At 39.2% G+C, this 27,479-nt stretch overlaps 1 protein-coding gene across 1 annotated transcript; it reads right to left on the bottom strand.

Annotated features, from left to right (window-relative positions):
• Positions 1-557: 557 nt before the first annotated feature.
• Positions 558-15,336, bottom strand: LOC134676450 (hemolin-like). The gene is made up of 8 exons (XM_063534846.1): positions 15,237-15,336; positions 14,709-14,767; positions 14,265-14,397; positions 11,658-12,141; positions 10,094-10,212; positions 9,198-9,415; positions 7,875-8,003; positions 558-1,720 (listed from the first exon to the last, which is right to left on the bottom strand). Exons 2-8 carry the CDS (start codon positions 14,752-14,754, stop codon positions 1,596-1,598), a joined length of 1,254 nt encoding a protein of 417 aa, XP_063390916.1. The 5' UTR covers positions 14,755-14,767; positions 15,237-15,336; the 3' UTR covers positions 558-1,595.
• Between the last annotated feature and the right edge of the window lie 12,143 nt (positions 15,337-27,479).

Below are 27,479 nucleotides of genomic sequence, written 5' to 3'. Positions count from 1 at the left end.
TCGAAGGGTGTAAGTATTATTTGTGTAGGCACAGAATAAATAATAGTACTATAGTCCGTTTTCTTTAGCATTAGAAAGAACTTCGCAGAAGTTCGCTTGTGATTCTAAATCTGGCACTTTTAGCAGTAACAATTTGAAGTAAATTATATGTATTGACCATGCTACATTAGATAATTCAATAATTATTAACAATTAACGAGCCTGATAAAAACTGCACGCTTGCTTCTGCAGAGTTCTTTCTAATGCTAAAAAAAACGAACTATAGGTACGGAGTACAGAAGTTTCACTCTCTAACAAAACGCGTCCGTTATAATCAGGACAGATATGGCCGCTAGGTGGCGACAGCGCCACGCGCGGCTTATGGCTTTCCCCAAAATTCGGGTGGAACGGATGTACTTTTAGCTACCTGTAGCAAGGCGACGAAATCGCGGAGTGAGCCACGCCTGGTGGGGTGTAAGTATTATTTGTGTAGATATAAAGTGATGAAAAAATCACGACTAAATTGATTTTAATGGTAAACATTGAATTAAGTATCAAATTAAAATTAAACCATCAAACATTGGTAAAGTATATTTATTAAATTCCTTATAAAATAGCAATACAAAATTTTCTTCGTTAGGTCAATAAATTATTGGTATGATACATCTCTTTCGAAATAAGTAGACTGAGAATCTTTGATCCTAATTTGAAATACACTGAATTCGAAACTAAAAGTTCAAAGTTGTTTTGTCTCACAAGTAAATAACATAAAACATGCTACTCGCATATAAGTTCCCGCATCTCGACCACTACATAGTCTACAGGAGCATTCCACGGGCTGGTATCGTCTTGGGTTGTCCCATTCGTTTTTCGTCAAGTTCTTAAATTAGTCCTATTCTGCTTTCGTCACGCATTCGACATTGAACGCCACCGACGATTGTGATGTGTGTAGAATGAGTGACGAAAGCAGAATAGGACTAATTTAAGAACTTGACGAAAAACGAATGGGACGACCCAAGACGATACCCACGGGCTATCCCGTACAAACGCATTTTACTTCCTGTGTTGCGACTTTTTTCTCGGCATTTAAAGCAGGCGATTATATTTCTGTGCATATTTTTGACCATTTGTCATAGAAAAGGAAACTCTTATACCTCTAAATCTTCAGAAACTTCGCGTTTGTACGGGACAACGGTAGACAATTTCATGGAATGCTCCTACATAGTCTTAAACAGGTCCTCGACGGTATAGGCCTCGGTATTTAACTTATCAACCTAACAACAGCCAAAACAACATACCCTTTACAACAGCCTTTGTACAAATGATTCATGTTTTAAGTTTTTTTTTTTGAAAATAAAGTGTTTTACTACTACTAGGTACGACTACAGAATAAATAATAGTACTAGGTACAGAAGACTCACTCTCTAACAAAACGCGTCTGTTACGATCAGGACAGTTATGGCCGCTAGGTGGCGACAGCGCCACGCGCGGCTCATGGCTTTCCCCAAAATTGGGGTGGAACGGATGTACTTTTAGCTACCTGTAGCAAAGCGACGAAATCGCGGAGTGAGACAAGCCTGGTACTACTACAAGAGAATAAAGTTAAAGTGAAACATCTAAGCGACGTGCACTAGGGTCTCCGCGTAGACGTCTCCGACGTCACTGGTCCCCATGCAGGCGTAGTACCCGTTGTCCTTCTTCTGCACCTTGCTCAGGGTCAGGGTGTCCGTGGGCTCTTTGACTGGGGGAAAATAATAACTAATGTTAATAAGAATAGTACAAATTGTCAATCTTACGTTTAAACAGATTCTTTGGTAGCAGGTTATGCAAAGTCTAAGATATCGGTTACACGCTTATTCTGGCGTCAGTTCAGTCCATCAGTCTGGTCAGACTGACGGGAGAATTATCGTGTAACACGCGGACTGATGGACTGATGATCTGGACTGATGAAAATTTAAATTTTTAGATAATATTCGTCAGTCCATTTTGAATGACAGAAAACTGATAGGAGACTGATCGCCGTGTAACCTGTTCATGCCATTCTCGCGTCAGTCACCATATTAGATAAGACTAAATGACTGTGTTGCGTTCTGTGTCCAAACGGCGACTGTGTCGTAATTTTATCAGTCTGTTGTCACTGTTGTCAGTCTGGACTGATCGTGTAAACGTGTCCATTTTCCATCATTCTGGCATCAGTCAAAACTCGAATGGACTGATGGACTGAACTGACGCCAGAATTAGCGTGTAACCGATGTCTAACCCCGGCTACTCACGTAACGATAAATCGTTGCGATAAAACTGTGCAGTCCGACTGTGCAGATAAATCGAACCGTGTGCTAAATTGTGCACAACAAAGCACCCCTAAATTGTGTTTCTGGACCAACTGCTTTGCCGGAAAATTTAATTTCTGATTGTCAAGCCCTTCCTAGTGCTATAACGCTGCCAGCTGACAAAAATGGGGCTAAACATGTAGAATCAATGACAAGCTTAAGCTCTGATAAACATGACACTGACCGAAAAAAATTGTTAATAATAAGCAGAAACAATAAAAACAATATTATCAAGACTATAACAAACAATGATTATTTTGAAGACTTTACGATATGTCATCACATCATTCCCGGCGGAGGCGTTACGTGTGCTGTTTAAGGATGTTCACACTCTACTTAGAGGCATGTCAAGAAATGATTGTTGTATTGTATTAATCGGAGAAGAGGACTTTCATTATTCGTGTGACATTCGTGGACTTGTGAACTACCTAACAGAAGAATCGAAATGTATAACGTATACTAATCTTGTTATAGCATGTCCGACCTATATATGTGGCAAACCTATATTTAATAGCAGAGTCGAATGTTTTAATCACTTGCTACTCAATGAGTTACCTAATCATAATGAATGTTTCTTTGTATACGACTCTAACGCAAACGTATCACTTGATATGTTCTCATCCAACACTGGTAGGCTAAATAACACTGGTATGAATAATGTATTGAAAAATCTCTATAACAACATTGATTGGGTAGTAACAAATAAACACCTTTGGGGCCTGGGCGACACTAGTACTACAGATTTTTTTCGTGTCCAATAATGTAGTGCAAATTGATATGTTAAATATATTTCACCAAAATGTGTGTGGCATATCCAATAAAATAAATGAGCTTGAACTTTACCTTAATGAGCAGACTAAACCGATGGATTTTGTATGTATTAGCGAGCACTTTCTGAATAAAAACGCTGCTACTTCTTTTAAATTACATAACTATAACCTAATTTCTTTCAACACAAGACCCACCATTAAAAGAGGTGGAACTCTTATTGCAGCCTCAGTAAATAGAGATTCAGAAGAATTAGTAATTTGCAAGAAATTATATGTGCCAGATGGATTTGAAATTTGTGGTATCAGGGATATTAGAACTAACATTCATATTTTTTGTTGTTATAGATGTCCTAAAGATAGTAACTTTGAAATTTTTCTTAAGCAATTGGAACTCTTGTTGGATCACCTTTTTGACAAAAAAGCGATTGTTTGTGGCGACTTTAATGTTAATTTATTAATTGATAAAAAGCAACGGTCTGATTTCTTAAGTCTCCTAAAATGTTACAATTTCCGACACCTTATTAATGACATAACTTTTAAACGTAACAATTCGCAGTCTTGTGTTGATAATTTTATAACTAATATGCCTACCAATATAGATATTGCAACAGACGTCGACCATAATGGTCTAGCAGATGGACATGCTGCTATATTCTGCAAACTGTCATTAGAAACTGAAATATTTACTAATAGTAACAATGAGTTAGTAGTAGAGAAGAGATATATAACTGAGAAATGTATTCAGTTATTCAGAAGTAGGTTGGCCGACATCTATTGGGGGGATTTTAGTATAAGTGGATTTCTGAACAAACTGTCTGAAGTGTTCCAATTAAGTTTTATTAAAAAAAGAAAGAAAATTAAAATCAAAAACGAACAAACACTCAATTGGATTACACAAGGTATAAAGACAGCAAGTAAAATGAAAAGAGTCTTATGTAACGTTAATAAGCCATTTTGTGATAATTCTATTTTAGTTTACCGAGATAAATATATTAATTTGTTCAGGAAAATAGTTCGGCACGCAAAAAGACTGGCGGTTCAGGCTGAAATAACTAAAGCTAAGGGATCTTCTAAAGGCATATGGGATGTTGTAAATAGGCGTAGGAATAAATCGAATGGCAAAAACCCAAAAAAAATTGTATTGAAGGTTAACAATAAAATTATAGAAGCACCTCAAGACGTTGCTAACATATTATCCAATCGTTTTGATCAAAATAATACTATGGCTACGGGTGATTTGTCTGCGGCAAGACACTGTCTAGAGCTGTACAATAATATTCATTACCAGGATATGACTTGGTGGCCGGTCTCACCCTTTGAAGTAGAAAAAACCGTAGTACTGATGCAAAATAAAAAGTCATCTGGGTGTGATGAGATGCCTATCACAATTTTTAAACAGTCTATTGATTTACTTTCGGAACCACTAGCTCAATTGTTTAACCAATGCTATGAACAGAATATGTTTCCGGATCAGCTAAAACTAGCCAAGGTAGTGCCTATATATAAGAAAGGTAATAAGACAGACCCGATTAACTACAGACCCATATCACTTCTTCCAGTACTTTCAAAAGTCTTTGAAAAAATCATTAAAACTCGTCTTCTTAGGCATCTTGAAGAGAATAATATAATAAGCCCCAGACAATTTGGATTTCAAAAAAATATAGGCACTACAGATGCTATTAATTACTTAATTGATGATGTAATTTCGAAAATCCATTGTAAAAAGAGAGTTGTTGGCTTATTCCTTGATCTAAGTTCTGCCTTTGACCAAAGAATATAATACTCACTAGGAGAAGAACGGTAACTCCATACAAAAAAATGTCCCCAACCCTTTATACGTTTATACTAGTGGCGCCGTCTTTGTGTACCAATGGAACTAAAGTTGACAACCGGTTTAGCCTGGCGGGTATTGGTAGGTAGTAATTCTGTTAAATATATGCAAGATGCAAATATTACCCCTTGTTTGTGGTATTATCAATTGATTTAAATAAAAGGCATATTTATGTTTATAACATTGTATTATTTTATTTATTAAAAAAATGTTTTACTCGTACATATAGAAATATACACTGAAAATTAAACTCTGACAACTTAATAAAAAAATAGACATTAATAAAGCGCATTCACAAAGTTTTCAGTATAATACAAATAACATTAGGCATGCCTACCTTACCTATTACACTTTACACGCAGATACACTAGTCTACACTTTACACACGGCATTTTACACAGATTTCCAACTTGTATTCCTACATTTCTTCACGGTTAATTAATACGCTTTCCAGATGCGTTATGACTCGGTTCCTTCTGAACCCACTAAAGCTGTAAATTTCACTCTGGCTGCTTCAACAGCCGTTGCTCCGCATTTAGCACATTTTCTATGTGCATTGCTGTTATCCATGTAGGTACAGACTTACAGTCTTAAGTGGTAGTACCGCGGTAGTGGTAGTAGATTTAATAAATAAAATTTTCGTTATGAACTTTAACCACAGCAGTTGGACAAAGTCATTGACAAATATATTTTTGTATTATGGTGGGTAGACGTACCTACCCTCCATATATTTTATGGACATTGATAAAGACAGTTGGAAGCAAATATTCAATTTTAAAACTTAATCGAGTATAATTACGTTTTAAGCGTTTTAAGACTTGTTTTATGATTAATAATATATAAAATTCGTGATAATTTAAATCAGAATTGGGAGCAATGTTGCTGTAGAAAAATGTTTTTATTTTTATTACTCGCAACTTTTTCTCAGAGGCCAACGCACACACAGAAGCTTCAGGCGCAGACATGCGCAATTATTTGGGGACATAACTTTCTTAGGAAGTGAACAGGCCTTGCCTTTGACTCCGTGGACCATAATATACTCCTGAAAAAACTGGACTTCTATGGAGTTAGGGGCAAAGCTTACGGTCTACTACGCAATTATCTGCAAAACAGAAATCAATATGTAGAGATCAAAGATATACATTGCGGCTGTGAAAGATCAACTAAGTCTGATCTATTGAAGGTTGGCAGAGGTGTACCGCAAGGGTCAATTTTAGGCCCTATGCTATTTAACATATTCACAAATGATATCATCAATTATGTTTCCAATGTGGTGCCGAACTGCAATATAATTATGTTCGCTGATGACACCAATGCCGTTATACATGCTGATAACGTAGTAGAATTAAATGAAATAGTAAATTTTGCGTTAAACACCTTTCAGAAATGGTTTACAATTAATAATCTCTGCTTGAACACAGACAAGACCCAAATAATGTTATTTAACCAAAACTCCAAAAAAACTGACAGACTTCACATCATTATGAACGGATCCACTATAGACATAGTTGAAAATGTTAAGTTCCTTGGCATACGTCTCGACTCAAAGTTAAATTGGGTACAGGAGCTAGAAGCTATTGAAAACGTAGTTAATTCTGCCTGCTACGCCTTGAGAAGCCTCAGAGACGAAATTAGTGTAGATCAACTAAAAATAGTATATCACACTCTAATCGAATCAAAATTGCGGTATAGCATTATGTTTTGGGGTAACAGTTTTAGATATAACGTGAACAGAGCTCTAACCGCTCAAAAAAGGGCAATAAGAACCATATTTCGTATTCCACCGTGGGTCTCTTGTAGGCAATTTTTCCTTAAGCTTGGTATACTTACCGTGCCCTGCTTATATGTACATATTCTGCTTACGGACCTTGTCAAACACAAGCAAAGATTTGAAACGCATGAAGAAGAGGAACTGCGTTTTCTCACACGCACTAAAAATTTGAAAATTCATTTTCGCCCTACTTCACTAATTGAGGAGCACTGTGTGAGACATCAGGCTGTTAAGTTATTTAATAAACTGCCTCAGCATTTGAAAAATATTTCAAAGTACACTATCTTTAAGCAAAAACTGAAGCAATATTTGTTAAGAGGTTGTTTTTATAGCTTGGATGAGTTATTTGATGATGATTTAGTTTAGTTAGTGTATAAGCTTTGTATAAGTAGTTCATAAATGCCTTATTTTTTGATCTCATTATGTATACTGTGAATGTCGTCCTATAATGGCTAAAATAAGTTACTAGTGCTTAATATTATTGTTCAAATGTTGTTTATGCTATTGTATTTTATTGTAATTGTATTTTATGTGCATTTCAAACACAATCTTGTATTGTTGATGAATAAATATGATATGATATGATATGTGTATGACAAATCGTTACGATAATCGACATACACACGGTTCGATTTATCTGCACAGTCGGACTGCACAGTTTTATCGCAACGATTTATCGTTACGTGAGTAGCCGGGGTAAGGGCCGGTAAACTCAGAAATGATGACAAGATGAAGGATTATCACAACGGTTTGTTGGATTTTATAAACGTTTAAGAATAATACCGCTAACCATGTCATCATTTCTGAGTTTCTTAGAAAGAGACTAAATTCAGAGGGATGCGGTTGCTAAGTTTTATGAATAAAGGAGTAAGATAAAAAATCGATGTGAGACAGCTGAAATAGATAACGCTGTATTGCGCCACGTTTTATTGTTACTAGGTTGTCAAAATGTCAAGTTTCGATAACCAGAAGCCCGCTCCACAGTACTCCACACTCGTGCGCGAATCACGGCGCGGAGCCAAATATACCAAAGGGTCTACCGCGAACACAGATGTTCGCCAATGCAATTCTTTTATACCATAATTAATTCGGTGTTCACGGTAGGCTCACTGAGTTACCATCTATATCAGCTGACAAATTCAAAGCACGCATTTTCCCAGGCCTTGAATAAAAAACACATATATAAATCTTACCTCCAAGGGGTTGTCCATTGAACGACCAGGATATTCTTTGGGCGCCGCGAACTTTGCAGGGAATGGTGACGTCGTCTCCAACCTTGGCCAGCATCACGGGCTCTGGCTGCTTCGTGAACTCAGGGGCATCTGTGAAAGAGAATTATATCAGTGAATTTTTAATCACTTGTAAGCATCACTGTAATGAATATTCTATACGTGGCCTTACACTGATGAAACCATGTAGTATGCATCTGGCTTTATACTTTTTGGTTGTTGCATCTATGGTCATTTTGGTTGATATAGAGAACTGTCAGATTTGGCGGCAGGTCTTTGCCCCGAGGTTATGTCCGATTTGATCTTTTGTAATCTTATAATTAATCCTGTATATCGATGTAATAAAAGAAATGTTACTGGAAGCAGTGGTTTGAGTGCTAAACCCCTTTTACTGAGCATTAAATCTATATATGATTATACACTACACCTTATAAAATCTTTTTGGTAACTATTAGAACTAACAAGTAGATCCTACCATTATTTGCATATTGAATACTCACGAGTCACGTTGAACAGTTGATTTTATGGCTCTGCGGCTTGCCGACACCATTGTTCGCGACACACTCATACGTCGCGTCATCCTCGACCAACACCTTGGTGATCCAGAGGCGGCCCGCGCTGCGGTTGCGGTGCGTTTATTTTGCATTTTGAATACTCACGTTGGACAGTCAGCTTGATCTTATGGCTCTGCGGCTTGCCGACACCATTGTTCGCGACACACTCATACGTCGCGTCATCCTCGGCCAACGCCTTGGTGATCCAGAGGCGGCCCGCGCTGCGGTTGCGGTGCGTTTATTTTGCAATTTGAATACTCACGTTGAACAGTCAGCTTGATCTTATGGCTCTGCGGCTTGCCGACACCATTGTTCGCGACACACTCATACGTCGCGTCATCCTCGGCCAACACCTTGGTGATCCAGAGGCGGCCCGCGCTGCGGTTGCGGTGCGTTTATTTTGCATTTTGAATACTCACGTTGGACAGTCAGCTTGATCTTATGGCTCTGCGGCTTGCCGACACCATTGTTCGCGACACACTCATACGTCGCGTCATCCTCGGCCAACACCTTGGTGATCCAGAGGCGGCCCGCGCTGCGGTTGCGGTGCGTTTATTTTGCATTTTGAATACTCACGTTGGACAGTCAGCTTGATCTTATGGCTCTGCGGCTTGCCGACACCATTGTTCGCGACACACTCATACGTCGCGTCATCCTCGGCCAAGGCCTTGGTGATCCAGAGGCGGCCCGCGCTGCGGTTGCGGTGCGTTTATTTTGCAATTTGAATACTCACGTTGGACAGTCAGCTTGATCTTATGGCTCTGCGGCTTGCCGACACCATTGTTCGCGACACACTCATACGTCGCGTCATCCTCGGCCAACACCTTGGTGATCCAGAGGCGGCGGCCCGCGCTGCGGTTGCGGTGCGTCACGCGGTCTCCTGGCTGCCCGTTCACGTTGGTGCGGGTTCCGTCGCGGGAGATCTTGAACCAGTCGGGGTGGGCCATGGGGCTGGAGGATATAACACTTTATGAGATGCTAATACACTGCGGCGCCTGCGGGACAGTCCTGGCTGTTATAGCGGACAGGATGGACAGTCAGCTTCTTGCGCACTGGGCCAGGGTACACTCAGTGGTCGCTACATACACTTGAGTGTATGTGATTATTACTGGTGTATGTGCCTGGCTCCTGTCGAACACTACATTTAATATTATTTTTAAGTTAATAGTTTGTAGCTAGTTTTCAGTATAAGTGTATGGACCAATAATGTCTGAAATAAATGATATTTATTTTATTTTTATAAAGTTTTTTTTTTATCTACATACTTAAAAGGAACCTTTATCAATGAGACATGTCCGCTCGGTTGGGCCTCTACATTACATGAGTTTCAATAAGTGTTACTAGATATCAAAAAAACTGTACACAAATTTCGCAGTTTTAGACAGGGGTTCCGCCAATATCGAGTGGAAAACCCCAAAATCAGTTATTGCATGTATAGCCCCTAGCATCAAATAGTTAGTGCCCTCTTGTCTCCAGTCCGAACACATTCCATTAGGAAGTGCTACCTCCTCGACAGAGTCGCATCTGCGACTCTGCTATCCTCATCAGATGAGCAAACTTATGCTAATAGAGTTAGACCAATTCCAGACAAGGCCCTTGGCTGGAGTCAGGACCTACAAGCGAACTTACGTGCCACCGTAGATGCAGTACATCATGACGGCGATGTCTCCAGTCTTGGCGGTCATGTCCTTGCTCAGGTACTGCGGCGTCAGCTCTCCGCTCTTGGGGCCCTTGGCTGGAGTCAGGTCCTACAAGCGAACTTACGTGCCACCGTAGATGCAGTACATCATGACGACGATGTCTCCAGTCTTGACGGTCATGTCCTTGCTCAGGTACTGCGGCGTTAGCTCTCCACTCTTGGGGTCCTTGGCTGGAGTCAGGTCCTACAAGCGAACTTACGTGCCACCGTAGATGCAGTACATCATGACGGCGATGTCTCCAGTCTTGACGGTCATGTCCTTGCTCAGGTACTGTGGCGTCAGCTCTCCGCTCTTGGGGCCCTTGGCTGGAGTCAGGTCCTACAAGCGAACGTTGATAGGTATTCATACATTTGATGTAAAACGTAAGGGGTTAATACATCTACCGATGTAGTGCATAATTGTTTTCCATCGTATTTTCGCGGAAACGTTCGTATTTGTCATGCTACTACAGTAAACCTCAGTACTTTTTGTACCGAAATTGAATTATCCATGAAATTACGAAGGAAAGTAATTATGCACTACATCTGTAAGTAAATATCCTTTCGTACTTTCTCTCTCAATTCTCTCGTTCTCTTCTCGTTCTCAATAAAAAGTGTCCCGAAAAGGGCTAGATTTTTTAATAAAATAACCCCTATTGAATTGGGCCGGCGACTCCAGCGAGTCGTACCTTGTACAGTCAGCAGCAGAAGTTGCTAAGCGGGCGAGGTGTTCAAAATGATCTTGACGCGACTTTATTGTTAAGAGAATATGAGCGTGTCAAGGTAATTTTGAACACCTCACCCGCGTAGCAACTTCTGCTGCTGACTGTACTATGACTACACCTTATAAAACGAAGTCCCCCGCCGTGTCTGTCTGTTTGTGTTTGTATGTTCGCGATAAACTCAAAAACTACTGAACGGATTTTCATGCGGTTTTCACCTACCAATAGAACGATTCTTGAGGAAGGTTTAGATGTATAATTTGTTAAGGTTTTGTGTAACCCGTGCGAAGCCGGGGCGGGTCATTGTGTCATATAAAGAACCGGGCAAGTGCGAGTCGGACTCGCGCACCAAGGGTTCCGTACCATAATGCAAAAGAAAACGGAAAAAAATGCAAAAAAAAACGGTCACCCATCCAAGTACTGACCACGCCCGACGTTGCTTAACTTTGGTCAAAAATCACGTTTGTTGTATGGGAGCCCCATTTAAATCTTTATTTTATTCTGTTTTTAGTATTTGTTGTTATAGCGGCAACAGTTCGCTATCACGGTTCGTGAGATACAGCCTAGTGACAGACAGACGGACGGACGGACGGACAGCGAAGTCTTAGTAATAGGGTCCCGTTTTACCCTTTGGGTACGGAACCCTAAAAACACCCTTACTTACTCATAACAGTTTGTTCGACACAGTTTGACAGGCAAATTTTTTCACAAATAAAATAAATAGTTTCTGAATATTAAACGAAACGATAAGTAATAGTTAACATAAGTTAAGGTAGAGCTTTAAGTTACTAACCTCAATGATATGTTCCGCGGCGACCAACTTGTCATCTGCAGCCTGCGTGGCAACCAAGCACACATACTTCACATCCTTAGAAACATCTTCCCTAGTCACATTAGTAAAGTACAGGTCACCCTCAGGCGATTCCAGCAGCCTCTTCACCATAATATCCAAGTATTTACCATCCTTGCCTTGTCTGTACCATTCAATGACCGGCTTAGGGTAGGCTTTGGTTACTGAGCATTCCATTTTGAACGGCTTGCCTTCTTCAGGCGTATGCTTCTGAAGGGAGTACTTCGGGATATCTACGAAGGTTTTCTTGACGCTGATGGGTCTAGAACTAGCGACGCCTTCAGTCGACGTGGCCAGGCATTGATATACGCCCTCGTCCGAGTCCTTGGGGTTGTTGAAGATGAGAGTCCCTTCGCCGGCGCGCATTTTGATGTCTTGGGATTTCTCGTTGACGGGGAATGGTTTGCCGTTTTTCGTCCAGGCGTAGCTGTTGAACATTTTTTCAAATACAAATGCACTTATTTCATTACTTTAATTTTAATTTTAATTTTTGTTTTAATTCATAAAACTTACAGCAATTGACAGATATAAACTGAGCCACATTAGGGGTTGTGCACAAATCATGCGAGGTGACCTCCCCTCCCCCTTGGTGATATTTGGTGAGCTTTTTGGCTACCCCCCTCCCCCACTGGCTTAATTTTGGCATTTGATGGTAGATTTTATTCATTTTTTTTAAATACCTAAATATACAGAGTATAATAACGTCGGGTGACAAGCAAAAGTCACACCATTGAAATTATTGGACAATAAACCGTGTTACAAGTGTAATAAAGTGCATTGTTACTTTAATTTGTTGATACCAGACCCACCCGTCGATAAATACAGATATCTATGGCATTAAGTCCGCCATTTGTACTTTCTTATATTGTGCAATAAAGGTTAAATAAATAAATATCTTAGTACATATATACACCGTGTTTTTATTGAATTCCGTTAACTTCGGGGTATGGTTAAGAACGTTTAAGTGAACTAATTGGCATAGTTAATTTTCAAAAAAAAAAAGTTTTCTTGCTTTTTTTTAAAGAAAAAATTAAGTTTAAAAACTAATTAAATGTAGCATATAACGTTGTTGTAACACGGGCATTACATTTAACTCAACCAAACAATTGAAATCTGTGACATATTATCAATGTCATTTCGAACATCGATCGACCGAGATTGTACTTAAGTTTATTAGCAAATGTATGAACTCATTCTTAACACTAACCAATATACAGGGTGATTCAGGAGACGTGAGCAGGACTAACACTGCGCATTTTGTAAATTATAAGCAACTGTTTCGTATCAGTATTAGTGAGATTGACGTAAATTTTCTACTAGTGTTGAAAAAAAAAATTTTCAATTTATTTACGACATGCATGGTCGCCCTAAAATTAGAATACTAAACTACAGATATTCTGTGTCAAATTCAATGTCATCACTGTCATCACGCTCTGGTTACTTTTGAAAACTCGTATCTCACTAAGGTTTGACATTTTATTTCCTTCGTAAAAGAGGTTTTATGTTTATTAATTAGGTCTTGTAGGGTGACCATGATTGTAGAGAATTAAATTTGCCCTCACCAAAAAGTTGAAAAATAGGAAAAAGTGTAGTTGTTTTACCTAAATACGACGGAGATCGATCAATTATCAGTTACTGAGTGTGCAGGATTAGTCCTGCTCACGTCTCATGAATCACCCTGTATAAACCAGCCCTAAGGCAAGTGTACACGCTTGTAGAGGCCTTATAGGAAAAATAATAATTATTGATTATCTCCGAAATGGAGTTAATTAGAACATCGGTGTCTTTGAGAAAGTTACTTAATTTAAGCTCAGGAATGCACCCTTGAAATGAACGGAAATAAAAAAAAACACGGTGTATAGCATGTTCGCAGAAGCGCGCACCGATTGCTTCTACTCTACGCCACTCTGCGCGTGCGCAAGCGGTGCGCGGCGATGCTCAGCAGAGTGCGCGCCAGCCGCAACAGTAGTCCTGTAGTTCGTTTTTTTAGCATTACAAAGAACTTGCAAGAAAGTAAGCGATCTTAACATGTCTTTTAATTGAAAAACGCTTTTTAATAATAAAAAACGATTACTTATGAAAGCAGAAGAATATAAATGATCGTATTAGATTTAAAATTGTTACATATTTGCCGTAACTTATTTTTAAAAAGTCTTTTTCAATTAAAAGACACATCATGATTGTTTACCTTATTTCTAATGCTAAAAAAAAGCCATGATCGCGGACCGGGTAGACTGCCCCTACATGAATCACTGTTTAAACTAGTGTGCACGTACGGGGGCCGTGCCAGTAGGTGTAATTGACTAGCGTATTTTATGTAATTTTTATTTTTAATTCATTTTTAATTGAATTGTTATTGTAATGTATATTTGTGACGTTATCTATGAAAAGAGACCTTATTTGCGATGGCGCTTACGCCATTATTAACGATGCTCCGGTATAAATACAATGCCGCGCGACGCTGTGCGGCGTAAGCGCCATCGACAATAAGCTCCCTTTTCATAGATAATGCCCCATTTAATCTTATGTTAATATGTATATAGGACTCACACAACTTTGTCGTTGGGCGTGGTGGTGGCGCAGGGGATGGTGAAGGGGTGAGCTTTGGCGGACACCCGGAAGGTGACTTCGCGGGGAGCCTCCTTGAGGACCGGCAGATTGCTGTCCACGGGCTGAGCGGCGCCTGGATTCAAATAAGAACGGTTAACATTAACCTATGTAACCTTTTCGACGCAGTGTCAAACACAAAAGCTGTCACTCGGACGCCACGTCACCGAAGTGTCAAAGCTAAAATTAAACTTTATGCATATGCACGTAGGTCTTATGTTTGCTCTGTGGTCTGTGACCGATTAATCTCTCTTTAGCGTTGGACCTGCGGTGCGGATAAATCGGTCATTAGCGTCCAAAAGGATAATAAAACTTAACGACATCAAGACCCACGATAGTTTAAATTCGAAAATTAGATATTAAAACAAAATAGAAAATAAAACTTACACAAAGCGGCGGTCGCAGCGAAGAGGAGAAATACTTTTACAGCCATGTTTATAGAAAACCTAAAAATATACAAAATTTATTCATTATGTAGCCTGTCATTCATGTCCTCTTGAAAAGAAAACCAAATTAAAGAAAAAATAGAACATCTTGCAATAAAAGTTGCAATCTTAATATTTTAAATATTTTTTCTACATCACATTAATTTTAAATATTTTTTCTAAGTACATCAAATTAGTACCTATTATACCAAACATTTTATCTATTTATTCTTCTAATTTTTATGTTATGATTTGACAATGCTTTACATTTAATTAGATAAATATTTAATAGTGTGATTTAAACATTAATTGTTAATTATTGCAATATATCTAGTTAAAATCCGAAATAAAATTTATTAAATGAAAAAAATAAACCTTTCACATCTAGATTTAGTTAAGATACTGTTGGCTAGCCAGAATATTTGATAAATGTGTAATTAAATTTATTTATTTTAATTAAAAAATAAAATATTAAAAAAACTGAACGCACCCGTAAGTGTAGACACTTTGGCGGGAACCCAACCACTGCAGCAATGGCCGACGCGGAGCGTATTTATACGGCACATATTTACAGGCGCTTTCCTTGTTGGTCATAAATCGTCACCCGCAGTCTGAATAATATTGTAGTAAGTACATATTATAAATATCTATACCTACCGCAGGTAAAGAACCGGCCGACAACAACTGAGGTTATCGTGTGATAAACACACAGAGTTGATAAACAATAATAATTTTGGTACAGTCGCCACCAAATATATCGGAGCGGCTAAGGTAAAAATACCTGACCATGCAGATGCACCTTAACATATTGATAATATAGGCTTTACTACTTTACTGCATCGAGATAGGACGCGGGTGATATAAAACACAACACAAAATTTGGCTCCAGTCATAGAGAAATATAGTAAGACAAGAGTGCTCACTCCATACATCAGTTTTGGTACCAAAAATATTAGTATTTTCATAGTCGACATCTAGCATCGAGTAGCGGAATTATCAGTACTTTAAGTAGCAGTAGTAGTACTGTCAAGTGACAATAGTTGTAGCACCGACCGGAAACTCTAACCTCAACAACATAAGACATGGATGCCAAATCTCATAGAAACTAGAGAAAAGGGCAAGCTATGATGGCGCCATCTATGCAAACCTTTGACAGTTGCCAAACCCCCAATTTCAAGCGGTTAGCACCTACAAAGAGAATTTGAAGTAGAGAGTTACTGTCATGGTAAATTATGTAGCTACAGTTCATTTACTTGTTAAATATTAATGCCATCTACTCGAACATAGGCTGAAGGTTATGGCGCCATCGCTCGAAAACATGGCGTTAATATTAATATTTAATAAGTTATAACACATATCAGTGAAAGAATAAGGATCAAAGTCAAATGGCGTTCTAACAGTTTTATGATCTATCGAAAGATGGCAGTAAATTTACAGTGGCTACATAATTTACTTTGACAATCCGTCTCTATAGACTCTATTCTCTTTGGCACCTATATACTTATTATCATGCCGCGATCAGAAAGGGATTAGAAATGACAGATTTCCATACACTTACGTCTAAATCAATATGGATTGACAGCTATCTCAATCCCTTTTTAATTGCGATTCAGTAATACTTTGCTCTTTGGTTAGGACCTTGTAACTGTGACCCTTTTTAGGGTTCCGTACCCAAAGGGTAAAACGGGACCCTCTATTACTAAGACTTCGCTGTCCGTCCGTCCGTCTGTCCGTCTGTCTGTCACCAGGCTGTATCTCACGAACCGTGATAGCTAGACAGTTGAAATTTTCACAGATGATGTATTTCTGTTGCCGCTATAACAACAAATACTGAAAACAGAATAAAATAAAGATTTAAATGGGGCTCCCATACAACAAACGTGATTTTTGACCAAAGTTAAGTAACATCGGGGGGGTCAGTACTTGGATGGGTGACCGTTTTTAGGGTTCCGTACCCAAAGGGTAAAACGGGACCCTGTTACTAAGACTCGCTGTCCGTCCGTCCGTCTGTCTGTCACCAGGCTGTATCTCACGAACCGTGATAGCTAGACAGTTGAAATTTTCACAGATGATGTATTTCTGTTGCCGCTATAACAACAAATACTAAAAACAGAATAAAATAAAGATTTGAATGGGGCTCCCATACAACAAACGTGATTTTTGACCAAAGTTAAGCAGACGGGGTCAGTACTTGGATGGGTGACCGTTTTCTTTTTGCATTTTTTTTCGTTTTATTTTATTTATGGTACGGAACCCTTGGTGCGCGAGTCCGACTCGCACTTGCCCGGTTTTTTATTTTGCTTTTTGTTTTGTTTTTTTTTTGCATTATGGTACGGAACCCTTCGTGCGCGAGTCCGACTCGCACTTGCCCGGTTTTTATCTAGAACCATCTAATATGAGTAATATATGTTCATAGACTAGGAATCCTCTACCGAGTTTAGAGCAATTATTTCATGCAACCGATGGTGCCAAAAATGCGGGGGTGCGCGGGACGAGGTGAGCGAAGTCCCGTGCCGTGATTGGTCCGTTCAAAGACACGGACGTCACACAAAGACACTTTCGACTCGAACATAGTAAAATTACCGTATGCGTGGCAGAGGGGGTAGCGCGACTATGCTCAGGGCCCCCCCACATCTGGCGTCTTTCGAGCGTCGGCGTCTACAATTCTATGGCCGACGTCGACGCAACGTCGACGCAGCGTCGACGCAACTGCGCAGCGACGTCATTTTCCATAGCGCCGACAGACGCCGACGCTCGAAAGACGCCAGATGTGGGGGGGCCCTTCAGTCTGGAGGATGTTTTATCTGTGTACGAGTATATGTTATATGTTACAGTTTAGTATCGGAAAATATGTCCTATGTCCAGCAGTGGACGTCCTCTGGCTGATATGATGATGATGATGATGATCGGAAAATATAACTTTTCCTTATTATGACTTAGCGATTGAGAACTGAGCGTGGAAATGTTCTAGTACTTCTAATGAGTAAACAAAGTACCTATTTTCCTTATACATTCATAAGAATCATAAGTTATGGCGCACATTTGAATGGGATGACTCTGGACTAGCAAGTAGAAACATGTACTCGTGCTTGGCGATTTTTAGGGTTCCGTAACCTCAAAAGGAAAAAACGGAACCCTTATAGGATCACTGCCTGTCTGTCCGTCTGTCACAGCCCATTTTCTCCGACAGTACTAGGCCAATTAAGTTGAAATTTGGTACATATATGTGAATTCGTGACCCAAAGACGGACATCTTACGTAAACAAATGAATTTTAAACATGGAGGCCACTTTTGGGGGGTAAATGAGAAGTTAAAAAATAAAGTTTTTCAAACTATATCGTGTTATATATCAAATATGTATAAAGAGTTCATCTTGAGAATTATCAAATATTATTTTTTATAATTTTAAAATAGAAGTTATTTAAGAAAATAGCCAAAAAATTAACATTCCCCCCTTTATCTCCCAACCTACTATACTGGGTCAAAAATTTTGAAAAAAATACACAAAATAGTTCTTTACCTATAGATGACAGGAAAATTTATTAGAAATGTGCTGAGTAGTCAAGCGTGAGTCGGACTTAATGTATGGAACCCTTGAAACGCGAGTCCGACTCGCAATTGGCCGGTTTTTTTGTAAGTTAATACCTACTGACTACTGAGTTTTACTAAGATGTAAAAAAATACTTATAGCTATGAAAACAGGGGTGGTATTCGACAAGCGACGTTTGACGTATCGTGTTGATCTCCCGTTGATGTGGGAAAAATCATAAGTTCTCGAATACGTACAATGTCAAAATTTGACATTAACAATCCACAGTTAGGGTGACAAGCAAACCAAACCGAACCACCCTTAGTTTAGAGTTGAGTTTTGGATGGTTTTGGTTGTACCAAATGATATTATCCACCGTTGATGGAATCAACACTCAGTATGCAATAAAATCAACTGTTGATTTGACATGGATGCGAAATCTGACAGTTGTACGTGTCGAATTTGGCCCCTGGATGCACATTAATTTTTCAATAAGATTGTATGGATGGATGGATGCACATTAATTTTTCAATAAGATTGTAACTCAAAAAATTGAGGCATAAAGTTGACATTTGATTGCAAAATGGATGTGGGTTGACTCATTTTTGCTAAACACCAACTAGCGTTTGTCCGCGACTGTCTACGTCTGCGTGGAATAATTAATAAAAACCATTCTAACTAATTTAATGTCCTTCCCCGTATGTTATGTAAAAAGGAGAGCCGCTTATCTACTTCTACTTATTGTTTGTTTTCTATAGTTAGGTTTAGGTATTTATGGAAAACGCGTGTACAGTAGTATTTCATTTATATCTATTACTACCCGCCCCGGCTTTGCAAGGGTTAAAAAATTATACACTTAACCTTCCTCAAGAATCACTCTATCTATAGGTGAAGACCGCATGAAAATCCGTTCAGTAGTTTTTGAGTTTATCGCGAACATGTCGTAACATACATACACACAGACAGACGCGGCGGGGGACTTTGTTTATTTGTTTTTTTGTAGGCAGGGCAAAAACTTGGTGGGAAGATAGAGGTCCCTATTCTGTACAAATTAGCGTATTGTCCGTAAAAAATCTTCCATTCGTCAAAAACGTAGGTATGTTATTTTCATAAATGAGCGGAACATCATTTCACAATCTACATTTTCATTGCAACAAATTGGGATTTGTTTCGCCCAGGGGCCGATCTTTTAATTTCGAGAGCACGATTTCGTCACTCAAGTCTGTGGAAAACGGCGAATTGATTATTTTAAAATACTAAAGTAGCAATAAATATTGGGAATCTAGTGGTATTGACCACTCGTTTTGAATTCTATTAATTAGTATTAGAATTTAACTGCCTAGTAGTGGAGGAGATATTATTATATTGAAAGGAAAATCACAAAATCGAGCGCTCGAAATTCAAAAATCGGCCCCTGAATGAGAAGCTGAACTAAACATATCAAATTTTATCCAAATACAACGGAAAAGAAAATTCGACAACAAATGTAAAATCGGCTCATTTATTAGAAGTATGATCTAAGTACCTACCTACCAACACTGCCAAGATTGTTGACATGGTTAAATATATGGTTATCGGTACCGTTGAAGCCTAATTACCATAAAGGCTCATTAGTAGGCAGTTCATTGCGCCAGGGTATTACCTGGGAAGATGGCTTGTAAGGCGACTCACAAACTGACATGACATGAATTAACCCATTCCCAGGCCGCACCAATCTACATTCTACAAGGGTTTCCCAAAAAATGCAAATATATTCCAATTAACCTCTAGCCACTCAGACACCTATAAAAAGGTCTCCTGTTCCATTCTAATTTGAACTGGAGTACGCTTGTTACATGTTTTGCGAGATCATAGGATGGCGAACTGATCTGACTAACAATTGGTCGCAATGGCACATTGGATTTATGTACCTTTGGTAATCCATATAGCTTGGGCGGTTGGACTGATTTCGGTCTGTATAGCCGATTATATTCATCCTCTTCAAAAAGATCCTCGTGGTCTTTGATGAGGTTTCGTAGACGACGAGTGACCCTGGCAGTTGGATTATATTTAACTGGCTTATATATCTTCCTGTCTGCCAGCAACGCTTTCATTTTGCCATCATACTCCGAACTGTCCATAACTACAGTAGCGTTACCTTTATCAGCTCTTAAAACTAACAAGTTTTCATTATCACGAAGAGCCTTCAATGCTTGACACTCTGCTGTAGTAATGTTACTTAAGGGTAGTCTGACCTTCCGTAACAATACCGAAATATCTTGGCGCACAGTTTCCGCGTCACTTGACGGTACTTTATTTCGTATTAATGCCTCCTCTAAGCTACATATAACGTTCTCGTACGGAATTCTTTTTGGAGTTATAGCGAAATTCATGCCTTTGGACAAAACGCTTATTGTAGGTTGATCTAACACTTCTTTTGATAGATTAATAACCGTTTCCCTCGTCTCCGAAATCGTTTTTGAGGTACTATGTTCCCTGTCATGTCGGCGGTTTTGTCTTGAGATCAATCTTTCCAACTTTCGCTCATGTGTAGCCTTACTTAACTCATATTTCCTAGCTGCTTGCAGATATGTTATACGGTCACATACCTCAAAATCCTCTGGTGACAACAACGTGTTACAATCCTGATGTAAATTATATAAATCACTCTGTATCCAGAAATACTCCTTTTGATGGTTTTTTATCACTCTTCTAAGTAGTTTGACACTTGCGTTGCGGAGAATATCATCGGAATGTGCGATATCCCGACGGGGCGCTAAACGAACACACGTCGGTATTAAGTTTAAATCGCGGCACTTCACTAAAAAGTCCAACGATGTCTCTAAAAATGCACGTCTTTTCCGAACTTTCTCCAGATGTTTTATTTTATTTGCACACTCCTGCCCGTAGCGGTTTGCAATATAATATTTTAAACTTTCGCGTTTTGAATACATATTAACTCACATTATAGACGGGTCTAACGCGAATTATATTCAATTACCTTTATTTACCGACGTTTCGACACAGGTTTCACTGGTCGTGGTCGCGGCTGACTGATTGTCCCAGCAAAATGTCAAAACAGAGATTTGTGCATCTACCATTATGTCCATGGCATCTACCCGACGAAAAGTGTATGGAAAAGTTTGGGGTAGACATCACATTTTCAAACCACCCACCACACATAATGTTAATTATTGTCAATAGTCCGACACGCAACACTCACAATATCCACGCACCCGTCCGAAGATAGATCCTTTGGCTTTAGCTTCTGTATCACTGGTTCCCAAGTTGGCGATAAGTTGAAACCATCCTCCCTATTAAAATTCCTGGGGTGTTTCTTGATTTCAATTGCTTCTCGCACAACTCGAGGATAATAATGGCGTTCAGTGGAGACGACTTTTGGTCTATGCAACTCAATCCAGTGATTTGTGCCAGATGTAAGAGGATGTTCGGCGATTGCGGATTTGTGTAATTGGCGATTTTTAATTCTGCATTTTAAAGGGGAATAACGACACCGTCAAGAGTTATAACGAACACTTAAACTCCATCCACGCAAGGCTGAAATTCACATATGAAGTAGAATGTGACAGGTCCTTACCTTTTCTGGATGTCAAACTGATGGTGAGATCGGACGGCACCTTGGCACACTCTGTATACAGAAAACCTACGCATACCGACAGATACTTACAGGCATCCTCTCATCATCACCCAAGGCACCTACAGTCTGTGATCGCGTCCTTGGTGAACAGGGCACATGACTTATGTGACCCTGAGCACCTGGACGGTGAACTGGCCCATGTCCAAGCTGTACTGGAGAGGAATGGATACCGTGGGAGGATGAAACGCAAGCCGAAGAGAACGGAGAGACATCCAGAGGTCAACAGACAACCAGCGTTTCTACCATATGTGAAAGGAATAACGGACAAAATTGGAGCAGTACTTAAGAAATTCTCCATCAAGACTGTATACAAGCCGTTATTCAAAGTAGCAGATCTGTTGCGCAGTCCAAAAGATGTCATTCCGTATCAAAATCCGGGCGTATACAAAATAGACTGTAGCTGCGGAAGTGTGTACATTGGACAAACTAAACGGAGCGTGCAAGAGAGGGTGAAAGAGCACATAGCGGCAGTTAAAAATCGCCAATTACACAAATCCGCAATCGCCGAACATCTTCTTACATCTGGCACAAATCACTGGATTGAGTTGCATAGACCAAAAGTCGTCTCCACTGAACGCCATTATTATCCTCGAGTTGTGCGAGAAGCAATTGAAATCAAGAAACACCCCAGGAATTTTAATAGGGAGGATGGTTTCAACTTATCGCCAACTTGGGAACCAGTGATACAGAAGCTAAAGCCAAAGGATCTATCTTCGGACGGGTGCGTGGATATTGTGAGTGTTGCGTGTCGGACTATTGACAATAATTAACATTATGTGTGGTGGGTGGTTTGAAAATGTGATGTCTACCCCAAACTTTTCCATACACTTTTCGTCGGGTAGATGCACAAATCTCTGTTTTGACATTTTGCTGGGACAATCAGTCAGCCGCGACCACGACCAGTGAAACCTGTGTCGAAACGTCGGTAAATAAAGGTAATTGAATATAATTCGCGTTAGACCCGTCTATAATGTGAGTTAATATGTATTCAAAACGCGAAACTCTTTGAATAAGTTCTTTTTTTAAACGATGATTTTCATGCAAGTACTACACATTGAATAAGCAGGGCAGAGGGTTGGTCCCATAGTAAAAGTAGCCCATCAAGCCCTGGATTTAAAAGCTCCATGGTCAGAGACATACTGTATATTCCAATTAATCCAGCTTTGACGATTCATTTGAAGAAGGGAGACATTTTCCAAAAGTGCGATCTATTTTGAACCTTAAATCGGAATGCTAAAGTTGAAATACTATTAGCGCGTATGCGGTCGATAAATCGAACTATGCCTGGAAAAGGGTTGGTGTATAATACTCGACTAATGGGCTTGGCAACTCTCAAATGGCCCCTCTACACGATGGCCCAGCGCTGGCGAGATGGCCATGCGATGGTTGAGAGCACGCACTATGGAATGGGCCACGATGTGAGCGTCAGGATGGCGGATGGACCTCAGCGAATTTGAACGAAATATTTATGAACATATTGTACCTTCGGTGTACTTTAGTGTACCTTTAATAGAATTCAATGTACTTCACCCGGAAACGAGATATTTAACAACAAAGGTCCTCCCGCCATTCTGACCGGGTCTTACCATAAGTAAGAGCGAGAAAGCGATATCTCTTTCTCGCTCTTACTTATCGGTGCGTCGCACAATGATCTTGGTGCGGTGCGATAGTGTGTTACGGCCTTAAGATCATAGCGAAACTAAATGGTGAATACATATATAGATGGTCAAGCAAATCTTGTCAGTAGAAAAAGCCGCGAAAATCAAATTTTCTATGAGATGATATCCCTTCGCGCCTACATTTTTAAAATTTGCCGGCTTTTTCTACTGACAATAGATCTGCTTGACCAACTATAGTTCGTTTTTTTTAGCATTAGAAAGAAGGTAAAGCCCCACAATCTTCTTCTCAAGTCTCTTAATTGACAAGTCTTTTAATTGTAAAACGCTTTTTAAAAGTCAGTCACTATTATACTTCTGAAAGCAGAAGAATGTAAATGATCGTATTATATTCATAATTGTTACATATTTGCCGTGACTTATTTTTAAAACGTGTTTTTCAATAAAAAAGACACGTCTAGATTGTTTACCTTATTTTTAATGCTAAAAAAAACGAACTATAGTGTGTACACGTTTAAAAGATTTCAGCAATTTATGCAAGCATGGCTCGACATGCTCTTGGTTTGTTAAATCGTCACGTACGTACGAAAAATACTTAAATGAAACGTACCTAATACCTACTCAATAGGAACCAAATAATTTTCCTCATACATTTGCATTGGAGATGAGGGTGCTGGGTGAAGTCCCGCAGACGGCAAAAAACATAGTCATAACCATAACATAACATAGTGAGGGGTGCGAAACTCCACGCTTCGGGCAAACTCGGCTCCGTTCGGCTCAGCATTGCTCCGAGCGATTATTAGGGTTGGCACAACTTGACGTCCCTTTGCGTGCACGACCACAGATAAGATAATGACTTGAATTTTGACAACTTTAACCTTTTAACCGCCATAGTCTGATATATAAGACATTACATATCCATCTCATTTCACCACAGTCTGATAAATAAGACAAAGATCTGATTTGGTTTTTACAGCACATTTTTAACTCCCGTAACTATGCCAACCTTACTCTGCGTGGTACAATTACTGTCGGTGGCGACACGAGCACGCTCGATCAAAAATTGCTGGCGGTTAAAAGGTTAAATAGCCGAATACCACTTTGCCCCCTTGTAAAACAAATAACTATTTATAGTTTGTGTTTTTATTTCATTTCTAGATTTAACTTTAAGTTTTAATATTTACATTATGTATACATTTAATTTACCCGTATTTCATCAAATAAAGATATTAGTATTTACACATAAGTAAACGTGAGTTTGCAAAAACTTCCCTTTTATCTTGACGTGTCCCTCTGAGCTTTGATCTATGTATCATTCCAGTGTGTCTCAGTCGGAAAACCTTGAAATAATTGTATTATTATACTTTCTTGAGTAATGTTCATGCATTTACAAGAACTTATTGTCGTCCAGGTGTGACTGACCGGGTTTCCCTGTAGGTAAATACCTATTCGAAGACGCGTATTACAATCTGCTATAGATAATATCATATTATAGTATTATATGACAACGCTAGGCGTGCGTGCGGCCACAGAATACAGTGTCATTCTATGGAACTTGCTGACTAACATGGAAGGGTACCCAACTGTCCGTACCGTTTACCGTTTCATATGTATCTCTCAGTTACTTAAAGGTTAGCTGGAAGAGCCTTAACGGGATAAGTTCGCCTTTGTACAAATTTATTGTATTCTCTCTGTGTTATGTACTTGTTTTGAGCAATAAAGTGTTTACTACTACTACTACTGTCCGGCTTCGATTTGATTCATTTTTATATAAGTATGTTATAGAGTAGTCTAAAATAACGGACACGTATTTTTTTAGCTGCCCATACCTACTGACCCTACTGGGAGAAATTGGCCTCCAAAGTACTCAAAAGTGACAAAACGCTCTAACTTCTGTAGAGAGTTTTGTTCAAGAAAATTGCTAGTTAATTACTGGTTTGAATATACATATGTTGGAGAACATGAAAAACAAACGGACACGTATTTTGCTATTTTGGCTCAAAGTCATATTTCACAAAAAAAAAAACACTTCAAAGTTTCATAATTCTCATCCTTTCACTCGAACTTCACGGTGCACGGTGGTTACTTTATTCGTTTTTTTTATCATGAAAACTAAAAACTTCCCGGTAGTGAAAAGAATGTTGTCACGGTTGTTAACCGGTTTGGACATTAAGTTTTAGCATATTTTAAAACATCAAAGATCCTAAAAATGTACATTTGAAATATTCGAAGGTACCTACCCTGTTGTTGCGGACAGGCGTGTCTCTCTCATCGATTTCGTCGCTTTGCTACAGGTAGCTAAAAGTACATCCGTTCGGCCCTTATTATTGGGGTTTGCCATAAACCGCGCGTGGCGCTGTCGCCACCTAGCGGCCATATCTGTGCTGATCGTGACAGACGCGTTTTGCTCGACAGAGAGTGAGTCTTCTGTACCTACAAGTTGCCTCCAGAATCTCGCGAACTAAATTGACAGATCAATGTGCACAAATGATATCACAGTTTGGCCAGTTTGCTGTTCATATCGATATTTTCAAAAAAGTTTTAATTAGAGAATATCGCGAGAATTCACCGCTAGCGGCGCTACTGTTGCGCGGTCAGTTAAAATGAATCTTTAAGTAATTGTGGTAAGTTATTTTATAAATGTTGTTTGGTATTTCGAAATTGTGCAATTTTATAGTAATAGAGACAAGGATATTGTATAAAACATATTGTAATTAAATAAATATGTTATTTTGTTTTATTTGTTAGGAAAACTTTCAGCTAGAATCGAAACTAACTTGGTAATAACATAGAAACAGTAATTTTGGCTCAAATACAAAAAAGGCCGGTCCAGATCAGATGGGGAAATATTTCGTACAATGTGATTAATTTCTCATTTAATTTATGTCACCTACCGGCCACATGTATAAAATTAAATCAACAATTTTAGATTTATGGCGACAACTGAGTTGAAATAAACAACTCCCCCCCCCCCCCCCAAACCTGCATACTAAAATAGAAATTTGTCAGATTCGCATCCACACCTCCTGATTTGATCGGTAACATCACTTCACAATCTTACAATGGAACCAACCACTTTTCTCGTCTCATTCACATATAAATCGAAATCGGTTGTGACCCCTTTATAATTATGACTTGGGTGTTAAGTGCAATTATTTACCTACTTATCGATATCATTTTATCGACATATACCCGTGACTATTTTTTCTTTGCCATTCCTGGTATCATTTTATTTGTCAAACTCATGTCAATTTAGTTCGCGAGTTTCTGGAGGCGACCTTAGTACTATTATTTATTCTGTGACATCAGTCAAAGAATCATAGTCAAATAGCGTCCTAATCCTAACAGTTTTAATCTTCTGTCGAAAGATGGCAGTAAATTTACAGTGGCTACATAGTACACACACAACGCACACAGTGAACACACGGTACTGAAGTGAAGCGCGTGAAAAAGACAAGAATGAAACTTTGAAGTGTGCTTTTTTTTTGTAAAATATGAATGTGAGCCGAAATAGCAAAACACGCGTCCATTATTTTTTCATATTCTCCAACATATATTCAAACCAGTAATTAACTAGCAATTTGCTTGAACAAAACTCTCTACAGAAGTTATAGAGCGTGTTGTCACTTTTCAGTACTTTGGAGGCCATTTTCTCCCAAAAAAAATACGTGTCTGTTATTTTAGACTAACATATATCAAAATAAATCAGATCGGAGCCCTTCCTTGTAAGTTGTAAGTAGTGAGACGCCGTGTCAAACACAAAAGCTGTCACGCGGACGCCACGTCACCGAATTGTCAAAACTGAAATTGAATTTTATGCATATACATGTAGGTGTCTATGTTGCTCTGTGGTCTGTGACCGATTAATCAGTCTTTGGCGTTGAACCTGCGGTGCGGATATATCGGGCATTGGCGACTTGGCGTCCAAAAGGTTAAGATTCACCTTTTCT

This window comes from Cydia fagiglandana, chromosome 24 (genome assembly GCF_963556715.1).
Source record: "Cydia fagiglandana chromosome 24, ilCydFagi1.1, whole genome shotgun sequence".
Classification (NCBI taxonomy): Eukaryota; Metazoa; Arthropoda; class Insecta; order Lepidoptera; family Tortricidae; genus Cydia; species Cydia fagiglandana.
Note: the sequence above shows the minus strand (reverse complement) of the source record. Positions and strands in the feature narration are given on the sequence as shown.

Coding starts and splice junctions, on each gene's coding strand:
- LOC134676450 (XM_063534846.1), bottom strand. CDS start 14,754: ATGGCTGTAAAAGTATTTCTCCTCTTCGCTGCGACCGCCGCTTTGT. Junction 14,398..14,708: donor CGCTGCGACCGCCGCTTTGT/GTAAGTTTTATT, acceptor ATTTGAATCCAG/GCGCCGCTCAGCCCGTGGAC. Junction 9,416..10,093: donor TACTGCATCTACGGTGGCAC/GTAAGTTCGCTT, acceptor TATATCCTCCAG/CCCCATGGCCCACCCCGACT.